Source organism: Oenanthe melanoleuca, chromosome 2 (genome assembly GCF_029582105.1).
Source record: "Oenanthe melanoleuca isolate GR-GAL-2019-014 chromosome 2, OMel1.0, whole genome shotgun sequence".
Lineage (NCBI taxonomy): Eukaryota > Metazoa > Chordata > Aves > Passeriformes > Muscicapidae > Oenanthe > Oenanthe melanoleuca.
In genome coordinates this window covers 102,069,557-102,087,907 of record NC_079335.1, presented here as the reverse complement: position 1 = coordinate 102,087,907, position 18,351 = coordinate 102,069,557, and the positions used below count along the sequence as shown (strand labels likewise).

The 18,351-nt window shown below is 42.6% G+C and overlaps 1 protein-coding gene across 1 annotated transcript; it reads left to right on the top strand.

The window, feature by feature from the left end:
* Positions 1 to 664: 664 nt before the first annotated feature.
* Positions 665 to 16,256, top strand: GPR141 (G protein-coupled receptor 141). Its single transcript, XM_056483202.1, has 2 exons — positions 665 to 1,126; positions 14,935 to 16,256. The coding sequence occupies exon 2, from the start codon at positions 14,938 to 14,940 to the stop codon at positions 15,880 to 15,882; it is 945 nt and encodes a 314-aa protein (XP_056339177.1). The 5' UTR covers positions 665 to 1,126; positions 14,935 to 14,937; the 3' UTR covers positions 15,883 to 16,256.
* Positions 16,257 to 18,351: the final 2,095 nt, after the last annotated feature.

Genomic DNA, 18,351 nt, shown 5'->3' with positions numbered 1-18,351 from the left:
ATAGAGATCTTTTTTCTTCTCTTCCCTCGGGAGTGGCAGGGGTCTTTTTTTCCCTTTATTTAAACTTCTTATGGGATTATAACTATTTTAACATTTGCTTACACTAGCATAAAGGTCTTTGCTTATATTTATAGTTAGATCATTTTATCTACTCTATAATGTATTTTTATGAGTTATAGGGAAATAAGAGGGGTTTTTAAATAGTTTTAAAAAAGAAATTTCATTCTAAGAGTGAGGCATCTTCATTAAGTTTTTTTTTTATTTGGGACTTTGTCTTCTTTTTTTTTTTTTTTTGGTCTTACCTTGGTGTTTTTATGCTGGTTTTGTGTGTGTTTTTATTTTGTTTGTTTGGGTTTGTTTGCTTGTTTGTTTGGTTTTTAGTTGGTTTTTTTTTTTTTTTTTTTTTTGGGTTTTCTTGTTTGTTTGTTTGGTTGGTTTGTTTTGTTTTTTTAACTTAGGCGAGAGAATAGAGTCTGTAAGTCTCATTCTGGGTAGTGAAAGAGTTAATATCTTGCCTGGGCCTACAGATGGTTATGGGAACTCTTCCAGGCCGCGGCTGGGAGTTATTTTGCGATAGAGATTTTTTTCGACAGCCGCGCTGGTTAGACTAGGATTTTAGAAGGGGCCCAGCCAGAAACGGCAGTGTGTTCCTTGGCCGCATTCCATTGCGGGGTGGGTGGGGAAGCTCGGCTCAGTGCCCCGCCTCCCCTTCGGGCTGGGGGGCCCGCGGCGGGGCAGCCTCCTGGGGATGTTAGCAGCTGCAGCATTTCAGCCACGCTGGGTGCAAGGGGGAAGCAGCCAGGATCTCAGTGGCCAAAGGGCCTCCCTTTCCCGGCCCGGCCCCGGGCCCAGACCTGGTCAGGCCCGTGGGCCACATGTGGCCTAGCCCCAGCCAGACTAGTTACCTTTTGAGAGGCCGGAAATGAAAGATAGATTTTTGGGGTTTTTTTCTTTTCATGTGTGTTTCACAAAGGCGCATAAACTTTCTCATTGGTCTAACAATATGTCAGTATTAAAAATCAGACACCAATTGGTTCTTGTCAGGTCCAAAGGAAGCGGCCGAAGTCCTGAAAGGGAACTATTTTAGGAAATTTATAGAAATTGCTACAGAGAGAAACTCTAATCCGTAAGTATACACAGAATGAAAAAAAAAAGAAGAAAAAAAAAAGCCTTGATTTGCAAAGTTTTTAAAAGAATGTTTGCAAGTTTGAGGGGGAAAGCGTTCAGTGGTCTATTTGTTTTATTTTTAAGGCATTTTCTGCACAAATGTTTTCTCATTGTGTTTGGCAGTTTCCTAGTAAGGGACAACATTGCTTCATTCTTTTTCATGTTGATACCCTGTGTTTTTACACTGTCTTCTAAAACTGTGAGGGAGTACATTTTGTTTACATCCATCTTTTTGTGTGTGTTTGATATCACACAGTCTCTGTAGGGGCAAGAAGGGTTTGTTCTCTCTGTTTAGATACAGCTAAGGAGGTAAATCATCCTTTATAGGAACACTTCATAGTTTCCATTTTATTGTGTAAAAATAGTGACAATCTTAAATGAAAGAGGACTAACTCAACATGCTTTTCCCATCACATTTGTTCTTCAATGGACTGGATTGAAACCATAAAGTATCAGTATAATGTTGACACAGACTGCAAGACATGAGCTGTTCAGTTACCTAATGAGTTAGGGGAATCATATAAAGTTTTAAAAAAGCCAATGTCTAAATGTAAAATTGGGCTTGATATTTAATACTATTTTATTTTTAGTGTTTTCCAATTAGCAGGTTTTTATTCTTCAAATTTCAGGTGTGTTTGGTTATTTTGCAATTAAAGAAATTCTGCAATTATTCTAGTGGCATAGTCTACATTGCTGTAACTCAGCACAGAAATAGAACAAATTGAAGTGCAATTACAATGCCCTTAACATAAAACACTTTGAGACTAAATTAGGATTCTGTGAAACAGATGCAGATTTTAAGCAGACCTTTGTTAAAAATTATTTGTATTTTGCACTTCCTCCAACCTAGTCTAGTTCAGTGCAGGAATGCCAGTTCTGACAAACATCATTTTTCAATTTATTAAGGCTGTCAAAAATAGAAGTCTTTCATAGTTGAACTTTTTTCTTCTCCAAATTCAAATGAAACTTCTCAGTTTGGTGCATGCAGATAGCAAATGCTTCTTTTGCAGAACCCAACTGTCAGAACACAAGAAAATCTGTGTGAAGCCTGCCAGTAAGACGTGTGGAAGATGAATTTTGCAAACACTTGTTGTAGAGTAGAGCTCACTGTTTGACAGAGATTGTGAATGTCATTATTTCTGACAAATGACGTGGGTTTTTTTTTTTTTTAATAAGCTGATTTAATGTTGATACATATGTTGATACATGTTGAAACATAATGGTGACTCATGGACTTGGTTGGGAAAATAGTATGCAATGAAGGCAACTAGCCAGGCTATTCTGGACTGCTAAATCAGGCACAAACTAGAATGAGCGTTTTACCCCTGCCAAATGCAAAGTTGTTCATCTAAGAACCAAGTACAAATGTAATGGCAGTTCACTGAAGAGCCACAGGTATGGCTGGGATTGAGGGAGAATAAGCCTCTTATGTCTCATATCAGATATCCACAGGGGAAGTCAAAATTTGACAAAAGCTTTTTAAATCTGAAGACAGAGGCAGAAGCACATAAAATGCCTGGAAGCTGAGGTAAATTCTCTCCAGCAGCACGGGTTATCTTTTATTCTTTCTTACTTTTTTTTTTTTTTAATAGTAAGATAGACAGCAGTAAGATAAAAGAGAAACAAGTTCCTGAAGGTTAGAATGAATATTTCTTACCCGGAAAATTTTGAACAGAGATCAAACTGTTCTCATAAACCATAGAATCACATGATGGTTTGGGAACAAAGAGGCCTTCAAGATCATCTAGTTCCAACAGCCCTGCTATGGGAAGGGACATGTTCCACTAGACCAGGTTGCTGAAATCCCCATCAACCTGGCATTGAACACAGACAGGGACTGAGCATTATGACATTTTCTGTCCTGAGAAGAGCAGTCCAGGGAAGTCTCACAGACTATGCTGCACTGACAGTCACATGAAATGATTGTGATTGCATTATCAACACTGATAAATCTTGAATGCACAAGAGTATTTTTGCTGATCATATTTCTGAAAAGAATTAGCCTCTGGCCTGTTGGCAACCTACCTCCTTTGTCAGACTACAACAGCTATTTTTGCAATTGTCCCCTAACCCTTGGCACCGGCAGCTGCTGTAGCATCCAAATTAAGTGATGTCCTCTATTGCCTTGTGACTGCTCAAGATTCATGTCCAGCAGAAGTTCAGCCAAGTCATGAGAGGCTTAACACAGAGAAAGAACAAACCTGGCTCCAAAACTTGAGCAATATCATTGAACTGGCAGTTGCTAAGAAGGGATGGGAAGGCACAGAAACAAGAACAACTGTGTCTTGTAAGGTCCACATTAGTTCTTAATCCATGTGCCTCCGGCTAAATTCTGGCAAAAGGACTTTTAAGTTGCATTTCAGGTCAGTAGTTATAGATTTGTGAATGTCAGTACAACAGGAAACCTCATTTCACCAGAAAACTATTTCCTCTGTGAAATGCCCTGTGTTATGTTACACTCTGTATTCATCATGCAATGATATTTCAGTGGGGTGCCTGTACTACTGGGGAGCTGATAATCTCCTATCATAGCTGCTAGTAGCTTTTTTTTTTTTTTTTTGGAAGATTAATGAAAATTACATATTCTGCAGAACCTTACTACACAGGGATTTAATGATGACTGCAGAATTCTGCAGAAACCTGCATTTCAGTGACTCAGTTGCTTATTTGCAGACAGAAATAGGTCACTTGCTGCCCCCTTCACTGTACAGTCTGAAGAAAATATCAGTTATCTGACTTCTGCTTATCTGTTCTTACTGCTTTCAGTTCAAGTTTCACTGCTTGCCTCCAAAGGGTGACAACAAGAGGTTCTTCTTCTTCAAGTGCAGCCTTGCTGCTGGGTCTGCTCACACCAAGCCACAAGTGTGTTGCCTTTCCCTCTGTGACACTTTTAAAAGTCTTAAACTTTAAATATGCATTTTAAATCCAAACAGTGTCATAATGCCTCTTTTTAGAGACATCCTTTCAAACTGAAGTTTAGCAACTTGGAGAAACTGATGAAGAGCTCTTGCTAATCCCTTCTGACTTGCATAGTTGTGAGGATGAAGTGTCTCAGAAACTTCTGATGCAAGAGCTGCAGTGTGCCAATCTGCGGTGACTTTAATGAAATGCTCCTTCACTGAAACCCATTGTAAATTTCTTAATGTACTGGAATTTGTTGTCCACGTAACTCTGAAATGCAAGGTCAAACACAAAAGGTCAGTAATGCCAACAACTAGCACATCAGTTTGAGATATGACACTTATATTTATACTGCTGATAATACTTATGATAATAATAAGGTATCTGGAGTCTTATATGCATTGGGATAGCTAGAGAATAACTTTTCAATGTATTAAGAGATCTTGATTACTGTGAGGTAAGTGCTTAGAAATATTGCTAAGAAACAACACAAAACACCTGAGGTGCACCACAGATATTCATTTCTCACTATGAGCAAAACCAGTTTATAAAACTGTTATATGCATTTCCTCTTTTCCATAAAATGAGTGGACTGCTAAAAAATTTTTCCTCTCCCAACTTTTGGCAGTTTGTGCTACCTGAAAAATGAAAATAAAGCTCAAATATCACTCATACAAAGAGACTGAGGAAATAATTTCTGAAGTTAAAAGCCTTTTATTATTTGTCACAGTGTGATTTGGGTTTGCCAGTTTTAATATATTTAATTTCTTTTAGAGATAGGATTTAGAAGTAGAGACAAAGCAGGCTCAAAACTTAAAATGGTATAAGAAGAAATTTATTAATAACACAAAAAAAAGAATTCAGAATAAGATTCCTAGATTGTTCCCTCCTCCCCTTCATTCATTCCACATTCCTTAACAACAACATACATGTAACACTCCCTCCTAGCTACTTACTCTGAGTAGAGTTTGCGACATTAGATAAACGACGGAATCCAAAAGAGGCTCTTTGTCTTTCTCAGGGATCTTGTTTATTGCGTGATGACTCCAGGGAACAAAAAGGGTTAGGGTCTCAGCTAACGGACTTTTCTAGGGAAAAGGTCAGGGAGGGGACTTGGAAAGAAGCCAATAGGATGTGGACACAGAGTTAGGGCAACACATTCCTTATACCTCTTTAGGTATTGGGTTACAACATCTCCCAGTTTTTTTGTTTTTAATTGAGGAAAGGATATTCTATTTGTTTTGATTCGAATTATGATTTTGCCCACCATTGGTAATTTGAGGGAGAATTAGATTGTTTTGTTTTTCATTTCTATGTGATTGACTACAGAGGTAGAAGGAATGATACCATTAATGGCCTTGAAAGTTAAATGTCATAGGATCCCAAACGCCATTATTACAAGGAAAAGAATAACAAGGAATAACAGAATCGTTTTAACTATAGAAGTCCACCACCCGGCGAACCCCCAGCCTCTGAACAGTTCATTAAACCAATCTTCTGATTCTTGCTTCACTTGTCAGTGTTAACAAGAAGACAACTTGGAAAGGGTTCATCATGGGGTTGAGTGGAGGATAGGTTTTCTCTAAAAGGAAAAACAAACATTTGCCGGAATGTAGTCCTTTATAAAGATTTTTTCTCTTCCTTCCGGCAGCGTCTTCTTTTCGAAGCAACGGTTGCTTGCTTCTCATCTCCTTCTGCTGGAGCTGGATTCTTTGGAACAAACGGTTTGACCCACTTCTGGGGAATCCACCGAGGGCCTGAGGGAGTGGATATGCATGCATAACCTCTTCCCCAGGTTACCAGTTCATAGGGACCTTTGGTTTCCCACGTTTCTGGGTCCGTAATCAAAACAGGTGGATGCTGAGACAACTTGAACTGTTTACTGCTGTTAAAGTGACGTACCACAGGAGGATACATATTTTCAAATGAGCAATTCGAGAAATTGATAGTGAACATGGCTTTGCACTGCTTTTGCTGTGGAGACATCCACACAGTAGAACTGCTCTGTCTAGCCAGAACCTGTTTGAGTCTGGTGTGCACGCTCAATCACAGCTTGGCCTGTGGGGGGAGTGGGGGATGCCAGTTTTATGTTCCACTCCCCACTGCTGGACAAATTCCAGGAACTCCTTGGATGCGTACGCTGGACCATTATCTATTTTGATTTCCCTAGGTATTCCCAACGCTGAAAAGGCTTGCACTAGGTGTTGTTTAGCATGCACAGCCCTTTCTCCTGCATGGGCAGAGGCATAAACTGCACCTGAATATGTGTCAATGTTTACATGGACATATTTGAGGCATCCAAAACTAGGAATGTGTGTGATGTCTGTCTGCCACACTTCGCAGTTGCCAAGGCCTCGGGGATTAACCCCCATACCCAGTGATGGCATGGCCTGGAGCTGGCAGCTGGGACAGGTGGCCACGATGGCTCGAGCCTGACTCCGTGTTAGCTGAAACTGACGAACCAGACCTGGAGCATTCTGGTGGTATTGCTGGTGGCTCAGCTTTGCCTGTTGGAAGATGTCAGGAAGGTGTGCTTTCTCAGCTGGGGCTGCAAGAGAGTCTGCCTTACGATTCCCTTCTGCAATCTCGCCTGGCAAATTGGTGTGTGACCTCACATGCACCATATAGAACGGATGCTCTCTATGTGAAACCAAATAGATTAGCTTTGAGAGCAGTCTAAAGAGATGCTCATTATCAATGTCTTTTAGCACTGCCTGCTCCACTCTGGACACTACCCCAGCAACATAAGCTGAGTCTGTTACCAAGTTAAATGGCTCCGAGAACTTCTCAAAGGCTCTCACAACTGCAGCCAGCTCGACTATTTGGGGCGAGCCCTCCACAAACTTAACATCACCTTCCCAGTGCTGAGTCTGTGGGTTTCTCCAAGTCATCACCGACTTATGAGAGGCCCCTGATGCATCTGTGAACACCGTGAGCGCCTTGAGTGGTCTCTGACTCCTCACAAGGAATGAGGTGGAATTCCTCATTGAACCACTTATGAGCTGGGCCCTGGACTGATATTTGTCCACTGTAGCTGTCTAGAGATATTTGGAGGCTGGCATTGCTCTGGAGCAAGTGCTCAAACATCTCTTTGGTCATCCTTTCCGGAGAGTTTCTTCCCTCCTCAGAAAGTTTGATTGACAGGTAAATGCTTGCAAAGTCACAACCAGCCAGCTCAGGCAGCCTCATCCTTGCCTTCTGAATCAGCTGAGCCATCAGCTCTTGTGGCTGAGTGATGGTCTTGGATCTTTGATGCGAGAGGAAGACCCACTCTATGATTAAGAGTGAATCATTCTGCCCCTTGATCCACTGGAATATTAGACCATGCAGGTGTGGCAGTTTTCCCAAAACAATGAATTTGAAAGGCAGCTCAGGTTGATAATGGTGAGCCTGTCTCTCTGCCAAAGCTTTTTGCACCTTTTCAATTGCAATCTTTGCCTCTGGGGTCAGTTCCCTGGGAGAAACCAGCTCTCTTTCTCCTTTCAATAAATTAAAGAGAGGTTTTAGGTTCTCATTAGTGAGGCCTAACCAGGGCCTTACCCATTTTAAAGACCCACACAGGGAATGGACATCTGTCAAGGTTTTGGGATTACAATTAATTTCTAATTTCTGTGGAACAATAATCCGTGCAGTAATCTCCAAGCCCAGGTACTTCCAAGGTGGCATCCTCTGAACTTTATCTTCCTGCAATTGAAATCCAGCAGAGGTTAAAACTTTAACTACTAGGTCAAGTGTGTGTTGGAGTATCACGTTATTGGGAGCACACACAAGCACATCATCGATATAATGTAATATTATGGCTTCCCTTCTTTGTGCATGCACAGGGGACAGCAATGAGGCTACATACCACTGGCAGATGCTAGGACTGCACTTCATGCCTTGTGGCAGCACTTTCCAGTGGTACCGCTTCATTGGTGCTTCTCAATTTATCAAGGGAACTGAGAAAGCAAACATTTGGGCATCTTCAGGGTGTAGGGGGATTTGGAAAAAACAATCTTTGATGTCTATTACAGCCAATTGCCAATCTCGGGGTAACATTGTTGGGGATGGCATCCCAGGTTGAGGAGACCGCATGTCCTGAATCACTTTGTTTATTTCTCTGAGGTCATGTAATAATCTCCACTTGTCCTTCCCCGGTTTCTTTATTACAAAGATGGGGGAATTCCAAGGGCTTGTGGTTTCCTCAATATGGTTTTTTGCTAATTGCTCCTCCACAAGTTCCTCAAGCACCTTCAACTTTTCCTTTTTCATTGGCCACTGTGCTACCCAAATTGGGGTGTCACTTAGCCATGTTAGTTTCTGGGCAGGGTGCTCCACAGTAGCCAACTCTAAAAATTCCGAGGAGTTTTTGGAATAATCATTTTAATTCCCCACTGTGACATGGAGTCCCTCCCCCACAAGGGACATTTGTAATCTATTACAAATGGATGAACACTAGCCAATCTCCCATCTGGACCCTCGATTTGCACGATGGTTTTTGATATTTTTGCCAATTTAATTCCTCCTATACCTTGAATTTTCCCTGCCACAGGTTGCAGTTTCCAGTGTGAAGGCCATATCCTTTTGGGTATGATCATCACATCTGCCCCTGTGTCAAGCACCCCTTCCACATGGAGACGATCTGATCCATGTGTTAGGTTGCATACCCACCGCTTCTGCCCAGTAGGCCTCAGGTGTTTTCCCATCTGCTGTGACTTCTGCTGGAATGGGAATAGCCTGAGCTAATATCTGCCCCTTGCCCAGGTAGAATGGTGGCTGAGAACAGCGTGCTAATATTATGAGGCAGGATACTTTTCTCTTCATAACCATGGGAGCTACTTCAATTTCTAAGAGTGTGTGTGATGTGTCTCCAACAACAAAATACTCACTCTCCATTTCCATGTGCAATATGGTCATGTCTACTAGGCTGCTTGAGAGATCCACTGTAATAATTGTCCAATCAATAGTCCTGAAATGAAAACCTTTTGTAGTCTCCAGCCTGACACGACCGCAAGGCTGCCGGACCTGGTTAACAGAAGATTTAACATTTAAATTATTTGGTATACCCACATTTTTTATCCCATCCTTCCCCTTTGTTTTTAAGAGAGAGGCTTTTGCCACTGTAGCACCTGCAGTATTTATATCTTTGCGCGTTATGATGTTAAGAGCAGGCACGCGCTGCAAGCTCACATTTTTCTTTTGTTGGACTTCTTGTGTTTCTGGTTAAGAGGGCATTCCCTAGCGAAATGTCCTTGCTTTTTACACTGGAAGCAGGTGATATGCTGCAGCTGTTCAGGTGGCATAGGTTGCTTCCTTTCTTGTGATGTTTCAGCTGCTGCAGGCTTGGATGGAGATGGCCTTGGATTCCTTTCTGGTACTCTGAACAATTACTGGCGTAGGCTTCTATCATTTGTGCTAGGGTTGGTTCAGGGTACATAGGAAGACTTAGAATAACTCTGTGACAGGCCTCATTGGCATTTCTTTGTGCCATTTCTTTTATCAATTCAGCCTGGGTTGCTGGATCATGCACTTGTCTTTCCACCTGTACACGCAGACGATCTACGAACTGCAAAAAATTCTCAGAAGCATATTGTTTTATTAACATAACTGCCAGTTATCTCAACTGTTGGTAACTGATTAAAACTTTTTTCAGCCATATTGCAAATTTTATCTAAAACAAATTTGGATAATACTTGAGTTTGTTTTTCAGGGCAATGCCAAGTCCCTTCACCACTTAAATGATCCAATGTTAATTCATTATCTTCCAGATCCTTGGAATTGTCAGTGTTTTGGCGAATCTCTGTTAAAAGAGCCCCTAAAGAACGTTTCCACATATTAAACCACACATCATATTCTGAGGGAGTTAGCAAACACCTGAAAATATCTTTTATATCATGAGGTGTCATCTCATTGGAAGTGAAAGTCGCTCACAGCATACCCTTAAAAATCTCACTGCTTCTACCAAATTCTCTTTGCACTTTACAAATTTCTTTTTTATCTTGATATGAGAGAGGGTTATACTCCCTCTTCCCATTTCTTCTACCTACATAGATTACAGGAGCAGCTGATGGTATATTATCTCCCTCTAAGATCTGGACTGCAGAGCTAGGTACAACCTGTTTTCCCCTGCTGCTGTCAGCTGAGCCTTCCCCTCCCCCTCCTCCATCAGCCGGTGTGCTGTCCCTCTCCCCCAGGGCCCCGCTGTAGCTTGGAGGATTGTTATTTGTAACCTGAGCCTGGAAAAGGTGGCTAGGGGAAGCTATAAGTGTAGGATTAGGATAGGGGATAGGGAAGGGGGTGGAGAAAAAAGGATGGTGGAGCATGCCTGCCACCATGGACCATGTGGTCCCCATCACCGTGAGACAAAGAAAGATTACTTTTCGGAGTATCATCAGAATTCTTTTGAGGTAAATTCGAAAGAGATGGGTATAAAGAGGATTTCTTGACAGACTGCTCAGAATTTACAAAGTTTGGATCCTTTTCAGGCATCAGCAAATTTGGAGAAGATGGGGGGGGGGCGGTTTCAAAGCTTTTATCTGTGGCTGTCCTTTATTTTCTAATTGTAATAATTGTTTGCGAATATTTAAAAATAGGGAGGAACAAAGCTGTAGCAGAATTACCTTTTTCTATTTTAGAAGTCAATAAATTCTTTATTTCATCCCAAAATAAAACCAAATTCATATCTTGTTTTTCAAAATCTGGAATTTCTTTAGAAATCCAAGATACAAATTGTTGTATTGTTTTCCTTCTAATTGCTACATCCTCTGCATTTATCAGTTCTTTAAGCTGAGAAATAATACTCTTTTGTTGTGCCGATAATTGTGAGCCCATTTTGATGTTATAAAAGCAATTTGCACAATATCCTATACCTTCACGTAATAATCACACAAAGAAAAATGACTCTTTTCTGACCCGAGTTTAAAAAACCCCGCCAGAAAAGGGAGTGTGGGCTCTCCACTGTCTGGGATGAAACCCTGAACACGTGGCCCCCGTTCCGCTGGCCATGCCAGCTCTGGGGAACCCCTGCCGCCTCAAGCGGGTTCTGGGTAGCCCCTAAGAGCTGCGCAGCACTGGAGCTGCCAGCTGCAATGGTTCGAAAGGGGTTAATATAGCGATCCCGCTTGTCTCGGAGGGGCCCCGCTCCGCTGAGCCGCTGCCGCTGCCGCTCAAGATGTCGCAGCTCCCGCGGTAGCTCCAGGTCCTAAAACCCGCCCTGCTGCCGCGCTGCGACCGTCTCCACCTGGGAAACCCCTTCCCTCTGGGATCCTCGCCTCCCATGATGGAGTAAACTTTACCTGTCCTGACGGACCTCGGTTTCTCATGTGATTCGTGAAGTGTTTATCTTCTCCGGCCGGCTCCCTCCAGCGCTGAGAGTGGAGTTATCGGCCGTCTTCCTCCCTACCTGGGAGCTGTTTAAAAGCAGCTAGCCAAGCACAGAGGGAAGTTGAACAGACCAACGAGCTAAGAAATCCCTAAAAATGGGATTCAACTACTTGTGGGCCCGTAATTAAAAGAAACCACATGTTGGTCGCCAACTGTATACACACTGTAACTCCCTCCTAGCTACTTACTCTGAGGGAGCTAAAGTGTGCTACATTAAATAAACGATGGAATCCAAAAGAGACTCTTTGTCTTTCTCAGGGATCTTGTTTATTGCATGATGACTCCAGGGAACAAAGAGGGTTAGGGTCTCAGCTAACGGACTTTTCTAGGGAAAAGGTCAGGGAGGGGACTTGGAAAGAAGCCAATAGGATGTGGACACAGAGTTAGGGCAACACATTCCTTATACCTCTTTAGGTATTGGGTTACAACACATACAGAGAACACTTCAGTCAGTTATCTACTTAAATAGCCATTTCAGTTCACTTTAGAGAGAAAAGTTCCTTTTTTGATTTAGGCTTAGGGGGTGTCTTCAACTTCACAGTCTGCATCTGCCCAGACCTACAGAACCATGAATTTCCTCCCATTTACACAGTCCCTCCAGGGCTGTGTTATGGGTTATGATGCATACATGGGGTACTACTTTGAAAGGCAGGCTGCTGAAAAACCAAATTCTCTTCATCTCTTTCTCTATCAAATGTCTCTGTTCATATTCCAGTCCCAAAACAGAGAGCTCCATTCCCTCCAGGCAAAAAGTCTTCTTCTCAAGCACCCCAATCTCCCCAAGTATATTTCACAGTTTAAAGGAGTTTTAGTGTAGTCACCGTCCCCTTAGCCCACAAAAAAAAAGTTTTCAGCTACTTATCAGTTACATCTTTTCAATCTCTTCTCATCAGGAACTTTATCTTCATTCCACTGAGTTTTGTAAACTCCATGCTTTATTTCTTCTCATTCAGGGGAGCTCAGGAGATCGAGAATCTTATCCAGGGATTAAAAAGAGTTAAAATTGTATCCAGATCATGAAGAAGCCAGACCAGGCTGTTGCTGGAAAACTCTGAGCCACGTACATCATCTCGGGCCTCTCTTCTCAGAATGGGGGGGAAAGGGATTGTCTTTGGTGGGTGCCCCATTCCCCCTGCTTGGCCATGCCACGTGGAGAGGGGAGCAGAGCCAAGCCGAAAGCCGCGCGGGGCCGGGGGCCATGTGGAGCCGGGGCCACCACGGCCAGGGCTGAGGCTGAGCCATGGCCGGGCCAGGGGCTCCCCGCAGACCTGGTGCAGGGGCTGGGGTGCCGAGCCAGGCCCCCCCACGGAGCTGGGGCCAGGAGGCCGGGCCCGAGGCCGAGGCAGGAGCCAGGCCGGGGGCCCTGGCCAGGGCCACCTCAGCTCCCAGGAGACGGAAGCCGAAAGAGAGCTAGTTAACTTAATCCAATGTGATTTGTGAAAGCAAAATAACTTTCAATTGGTTTCCCGAGCTGTCCATCACCAAATCAGCTCTCTGATTGGTCCTTGCAGCTCACAGGGGAAGCCCTGAGACACAGGACAGTCCTCTTGTTCCCTGGCGCGGTGCCTTCCCTCAGGCGAATCCACCCCTCCCCCCTTGCACGTGAAAGCAACATATTATTAAATGAAAAATGACAAAAATTCAGGAGAAAATTAATTGTATTGTGGGATTCCCTGGTGTCTTGGTTTGAAAGACAGGTGTCTGCTAAGAAAGGCAGGAGCCTCTCTTTGAAATGAAGAATGTAAACCTCTCCCTCCAAATTATTATAATTTTGAAATGAAGGGGCTCTCAGGCAAATATATGAGAATAGGAATAACAGTTCTTTACAAGGGAAATTAAAATAGAAATACAGTATTACAAAGGACAAACCCAAAACACTGACAGAGTCAGAATACAACCTGCCACCCTGTCAGTCAGAGTGTTCATAACAGTCCGATAAAATGGTGGCTACAGTCCTGCAGTGGCAGATGTGGTTCAGTTGAAGCAGTGGTCCTGTAGAAGCAGAAGGGTGCAGTTTCCGTCCAAAAGTCCAGTGATGATGTGGAAAGGTCCAGCTTTCTTCTGGAAACCAGTAGAAAAAACGCTGCTTTAGTGTTGCAAATTTCAGTTTTTATCTAGGTAGGAAAGGCTTGGCTCCTCCCCCTGGCTGGAAGATCTCACAATGGGATGATATAATTTTATCAGTCATGCAGTGGGACTCAATGGCCCAGCAGCAGATGATATCTTCCTAGAGGGAGGATGGGTTGTAGCAAAGATAAAGATGATTGCCCCACCTGGTTTTAACAGATGCCCCATTAGCTGAGAATATCTGCCCCTGAGATAAGGATCACTGCCCCACCTGGTTTCAACAGATAGTGATAGAATACATACTTTTGGTCACATCCTGTATTGCAACCTAAGATAACTGGTAAAATGATTGACTTTCCAGAGTCAGTTTTAAATTACAGTTCAGGTTGCAGTAGCACTATAATTGTGATAGTATAGAGCCTGACACTGTTCAGTTTTCCTTGCTTCTTTTCTGTAACTGTAGTGTGAACATCCCCTGAACATTTTTACACATGCAAATATGCTTCAGGATAACATCCTACATGAACTCTTCACCTCCCATATAATATTGTAGTACTTAAAATCCTAACAGGAGCTGCAGTTAGATTTATAAGAATTACATTTAATCTCTTTTTTAGATGGTAATATAATAAAAACATATAGAATACTTTTTAAACTTGCTGTTAACTTGCATTTAGCTTCTGCTTGGGTCAGATGGTATGATTTACACTCATTCAGGATATCCTTTCCTAATATTTTCTAGCAGTCCATTTCCTAACACCCAGTTACTACAAGAAAGATTTGAAATTGCTCTGAGAACAGGACAGTACTGCCAATGCTTCAAGGCCTGATGGATCTGAGCAGGATTTCTGTGCAGTCTGGGTATTCATGGTGTTTAATCCCTTGATCACAGAAATTGTCCATAGAGAAAAAGTTGACTGTAATGTGTTCAAAACTCAGCTTTCAGTAACAAACAGAATTTTTATCTTAGATTGAACAACATATGTTTGTTGTCTGGCCCTGGGAAGGAGATTTGTGCTGCAAAGAAACAAGTTGATGGATGAGTAGCACAATTAAAATAGCATCTCTGATCTTCACTGTAAAAGCATGCAAATGCTCAGAAAAGAGGAGAAAATAAGACACAGCACAAAACCACCACAATTATGTAATTTCTCTAAGGATCATTTCTCTCCATATATTATTTACTCATATTTCTTTTTAGGTGTATGACTGGAAATGTCTTAAGGACTAAAGCAGCTCTCTACCCAACCTTCTCATCTATTTTCCCCTAGGCTGGAGGATGTATGGATAAAAGTACAGGTTACAGCTGTTGATGCCATCTGTGAGATTTCAGGATTGTTGCTTAAGCAAGAGACAGGTGGGAAGCCCTTCTGGCTTTTTAGATAAGTCCTCTCATTCCTACCTTATCTTAGTCTTTCTGTATTCTTTCATTTTCAGGGTATGTACCAGGAAGATTTCAGGAACATGACTGAAGGGACCAGGAACAGCAGTGACTCCTCTTCTGCCTTCGTTCATACCGGCACCATAAGTGCCATACTGGTCACTGTCTACTCGATTGCCTTTACTGGAGGTGGAATTGGGTCTATCACAATGTCCTTTGTGCTGCTCAAGATGAGCACTCTATCTGTGACCACGACTGCTATCATTAACCTGGTCCTTGTACACAGCCTCCTCCTCTTCACAGTCCCCTTTCGCCTCCACTATTATGTCAAAAAGAAGTGGGTATTTGATGTGCCATTTTGCAAAATGGTGAGTGCCATGGTGCACATCCACATGTACCTGACCTTTGTATTTTATGTGATCACACTGGTGATCCGGTGGCTCATCTTCTTTCAGTGGAAGGACAAGGTGGAGTTTTACAGAAAGCTGCACGCCATTGCAGCAAGTGCTGCCGTATGGGTCTTCGTCATGGTCTTTGGGGTGCCGCTCTTCTACTTTGAGTATGGACGCTCAGGCTTATACAATAATACAACATGCTTCAAGTTCCACAAAGAACTTCAGCACATGAGTGTGAAAGCCCTGAATTACACCTTAATTGTAGCTGTTGCCCTCATTTCTTGTGTCCTCTTGGGCTTGCAGATTCTTATCCTGGTAAAAGTGGTGAGAAAATTTTCTACCTCCCTCTGTTCACACCAAGAATTCTGGGCCCAAATAAAAAACTTGATTTTCATCTGGGTCATCATAATTTGGTTCCTTCCCTATCACCTGTTCAGGGCCTACTACATACAGCATGTGAGTGATTTTGACCAGTTAGAAAGCTACAATGAGGTTTTTTTGAGCCTGACTGCCCTGAGCTGTCTGGACCTGTTGTCATTCATGCTGAGTGGAAGCCGCTTCTTCAAGCAAAATGTGGGGATGCTCCACAGGAGGTTGCCTTGTTGCTAGCATCAGCTTCCCGCAGAGTGGGCAGGACTTGGGATAGAACAGTGATAGACAGACATGGCAAACTGTCTCCTCAGCAAGTGAGGGTGTGCTCTGGAAATGGCACAACACACTCATACAAGGCTTTGCACATCAGCTTCCTGAATTAATGGAGCAAACTGCCTCCAGGGTCTCAGCTGGTAAACAGGAAGGTGATCTCAGCAATTTCCTCATGGTGCTACCCAGTGAGTTGTGAATGGACCTGGAGAAGAGGGAAGAAAGGTCATGGATGCTTCTGTCTTGCTGTTTTTACATGAAGATTTTTGAAGTCAAAGGCACTAGGAGTAGACTTGAGAATTGCAATGTAAAAATACAAATAAATAAACTGGGTTTTATGGAGTAAGGTACAGATTTTTGAAAATTAAAGATCGACATAGTTTTCCCATACATTTCTTATTTATTTCCCACAAGCTCTCATAAAATATCAGGGAAGGTACCAATACTTTCTTAAAAGCTTAGCAAAAATAGAAGGTGAGGTGGAGAGGGTAAAGGTGTTAAACATTGTTTAAATTTGTTTGCTGATTACTATACTTGCGTAATTGAAATGAGAAATGTTTTGCATATAGTTTCTCATATAGAATGCTGTTCTCTATATCAAGTAAACTAAATAGGGATGGCTGATTTACTTGGAAATAATCACAATGATCTTGGCAGTTTAGATATCCAGCCATGCTGCATGTGCCGTGCTGGAGCGAATACTCTCAGAATCAGGTATACTTTCCCAGAATGATGAACTCTTCTCTACCAGCTCCCCTCACTGGCTGTGGAGATGCTCAGCCCTAAAGGGCCCAGCTACTGCTGGGTTTTACCAGAAGTTCAGATACAAAGGGAATTCATGTAGACTGTTCCTTTGACTTTTCAGTGCAATACACTATAGCATTGCCTGGTTTTCTCCCAGGAGCTGCATCCATGTTTGGTTATGATCTCTTGATGGGCAGATTCCTAGAGCTGATACTAAATGCATTTTATGATGTTTAAACAGCACTTTTGTCTTAGATTGGGCTCCATACCTACTCCATGATTCATACTTGAGTTAATTGTCCCAAATATACAATAACTTACTCAAAAATTGCTCCCTCTTTTAAGTTCTGCTCTGAAATGGGTTTTCAGAGAGGTTTCAAAGAGGGCCAGAGTGCCACCTCCTGTCCTGCCTTCTGGCCACCTGATGTTGGCTTTCACTGGAAGCTGTGAAGCTTTCAGCATGACAGACTAGACCTAGTCTATTTAGTGGATTCTACATTCAAATGAATAGTGAGAATTACATACAAAATTAATTTTCATCAGTGTGCTGAACATTAGCTCTGTTCTCAGCCATCCCTTTGCAATTCTCCAGCTTCAAGAGAAGAAAATGAATTCCCTAATTCCTCTAACTGCAGAGAGAACTTAAAGGAAATGTGCAACTTCCTAAAAGATATTTTATCTCATTTTCCTTTTTTTTCCTTTTATTTAGTGAAAGAGTAAATTCTGTGTTTTTATTTCAGCATGCCTATTTTGTACACATTACTTATCCCCTTCAGCCTTGTTCTGCCAGGATGCATCGAAGCCTTCTCCTTGCAGCCCAGCATCCTCAGAAATTGTGTCCTTTGTACCATGAAATTACAGTCTGCAGGAATTGCCCCACTCTCCAGTACTTGCTGTGCTCCAGAAGGGACAGAAATGTGTTGGAACTTTGTTTACCCTTGGGACTGAGCACCTGGGCAATCTCTGCAGTTTCAGAGTCCACATGATGACACTTGGTCAGTGATGACTGAACCTTTGTCAGTGATGACACTGAGGAGCTCCCTGAGCCACCCAGCCTTTTCCTGACTGCCAGTGTACCTGCCTTGGCCCACCTGGTGCTCAGTCTTTCCTCAAAGAGACCGTCCCCCTGCCACCTTGCCCTCGCTCTCTGACTTTAACTGCAGAGCTGGAACACAAAGCACATTTTCCTAAGTACCTGGTCTTAAGGGAGGACCTTGAACCATGAAGCAGTGCCATTGTTATCACCAACAGCTTAAGTGTGTTCTTTTCTCACATTGCACTTGACCTTGCTTCACCTTCCAGACCCTGAGCTAAGTGTTCTACTAAGTTAAACTGTAGTTAACCTGCCGGAGCTAGGGTGGTTCTAGCTTCAGGCTGCTGCGGGGTCTGGATAGCTCTGAGGGCCCCCGAAGCAGTAGGTCAGCTTCTCAGCTAGCTAGGAATCAGACCTCGGGAGTTGCCATAGAGGTTCCAAAGGTAGCTTTATTTCTTTGAAGGGTTCTACCAGCAAAATGCAGATACATAGTGTAGCAAGAAGTTTTTATAGGTTTTAGGGGGATTTGGATTATAATCAGTAAAATTATAAGTTGAAAACTATCCAATTACTTTGAGATTCTAGGTGAGAAAAGATCAATCATCTAGTAAAGTTTAAGACCAATAGAAATCCTAAATGATAACAGGGGTTTCAGTAGC

Coding starts and splice junctions, on each gene's coding strand:
- GPR141 (XM_056483202.1), top strand. CDS start 14,938: ATGTACCAGGAAGATTTCAGGAACATGACTGAAGGGACCAGGAACAGC.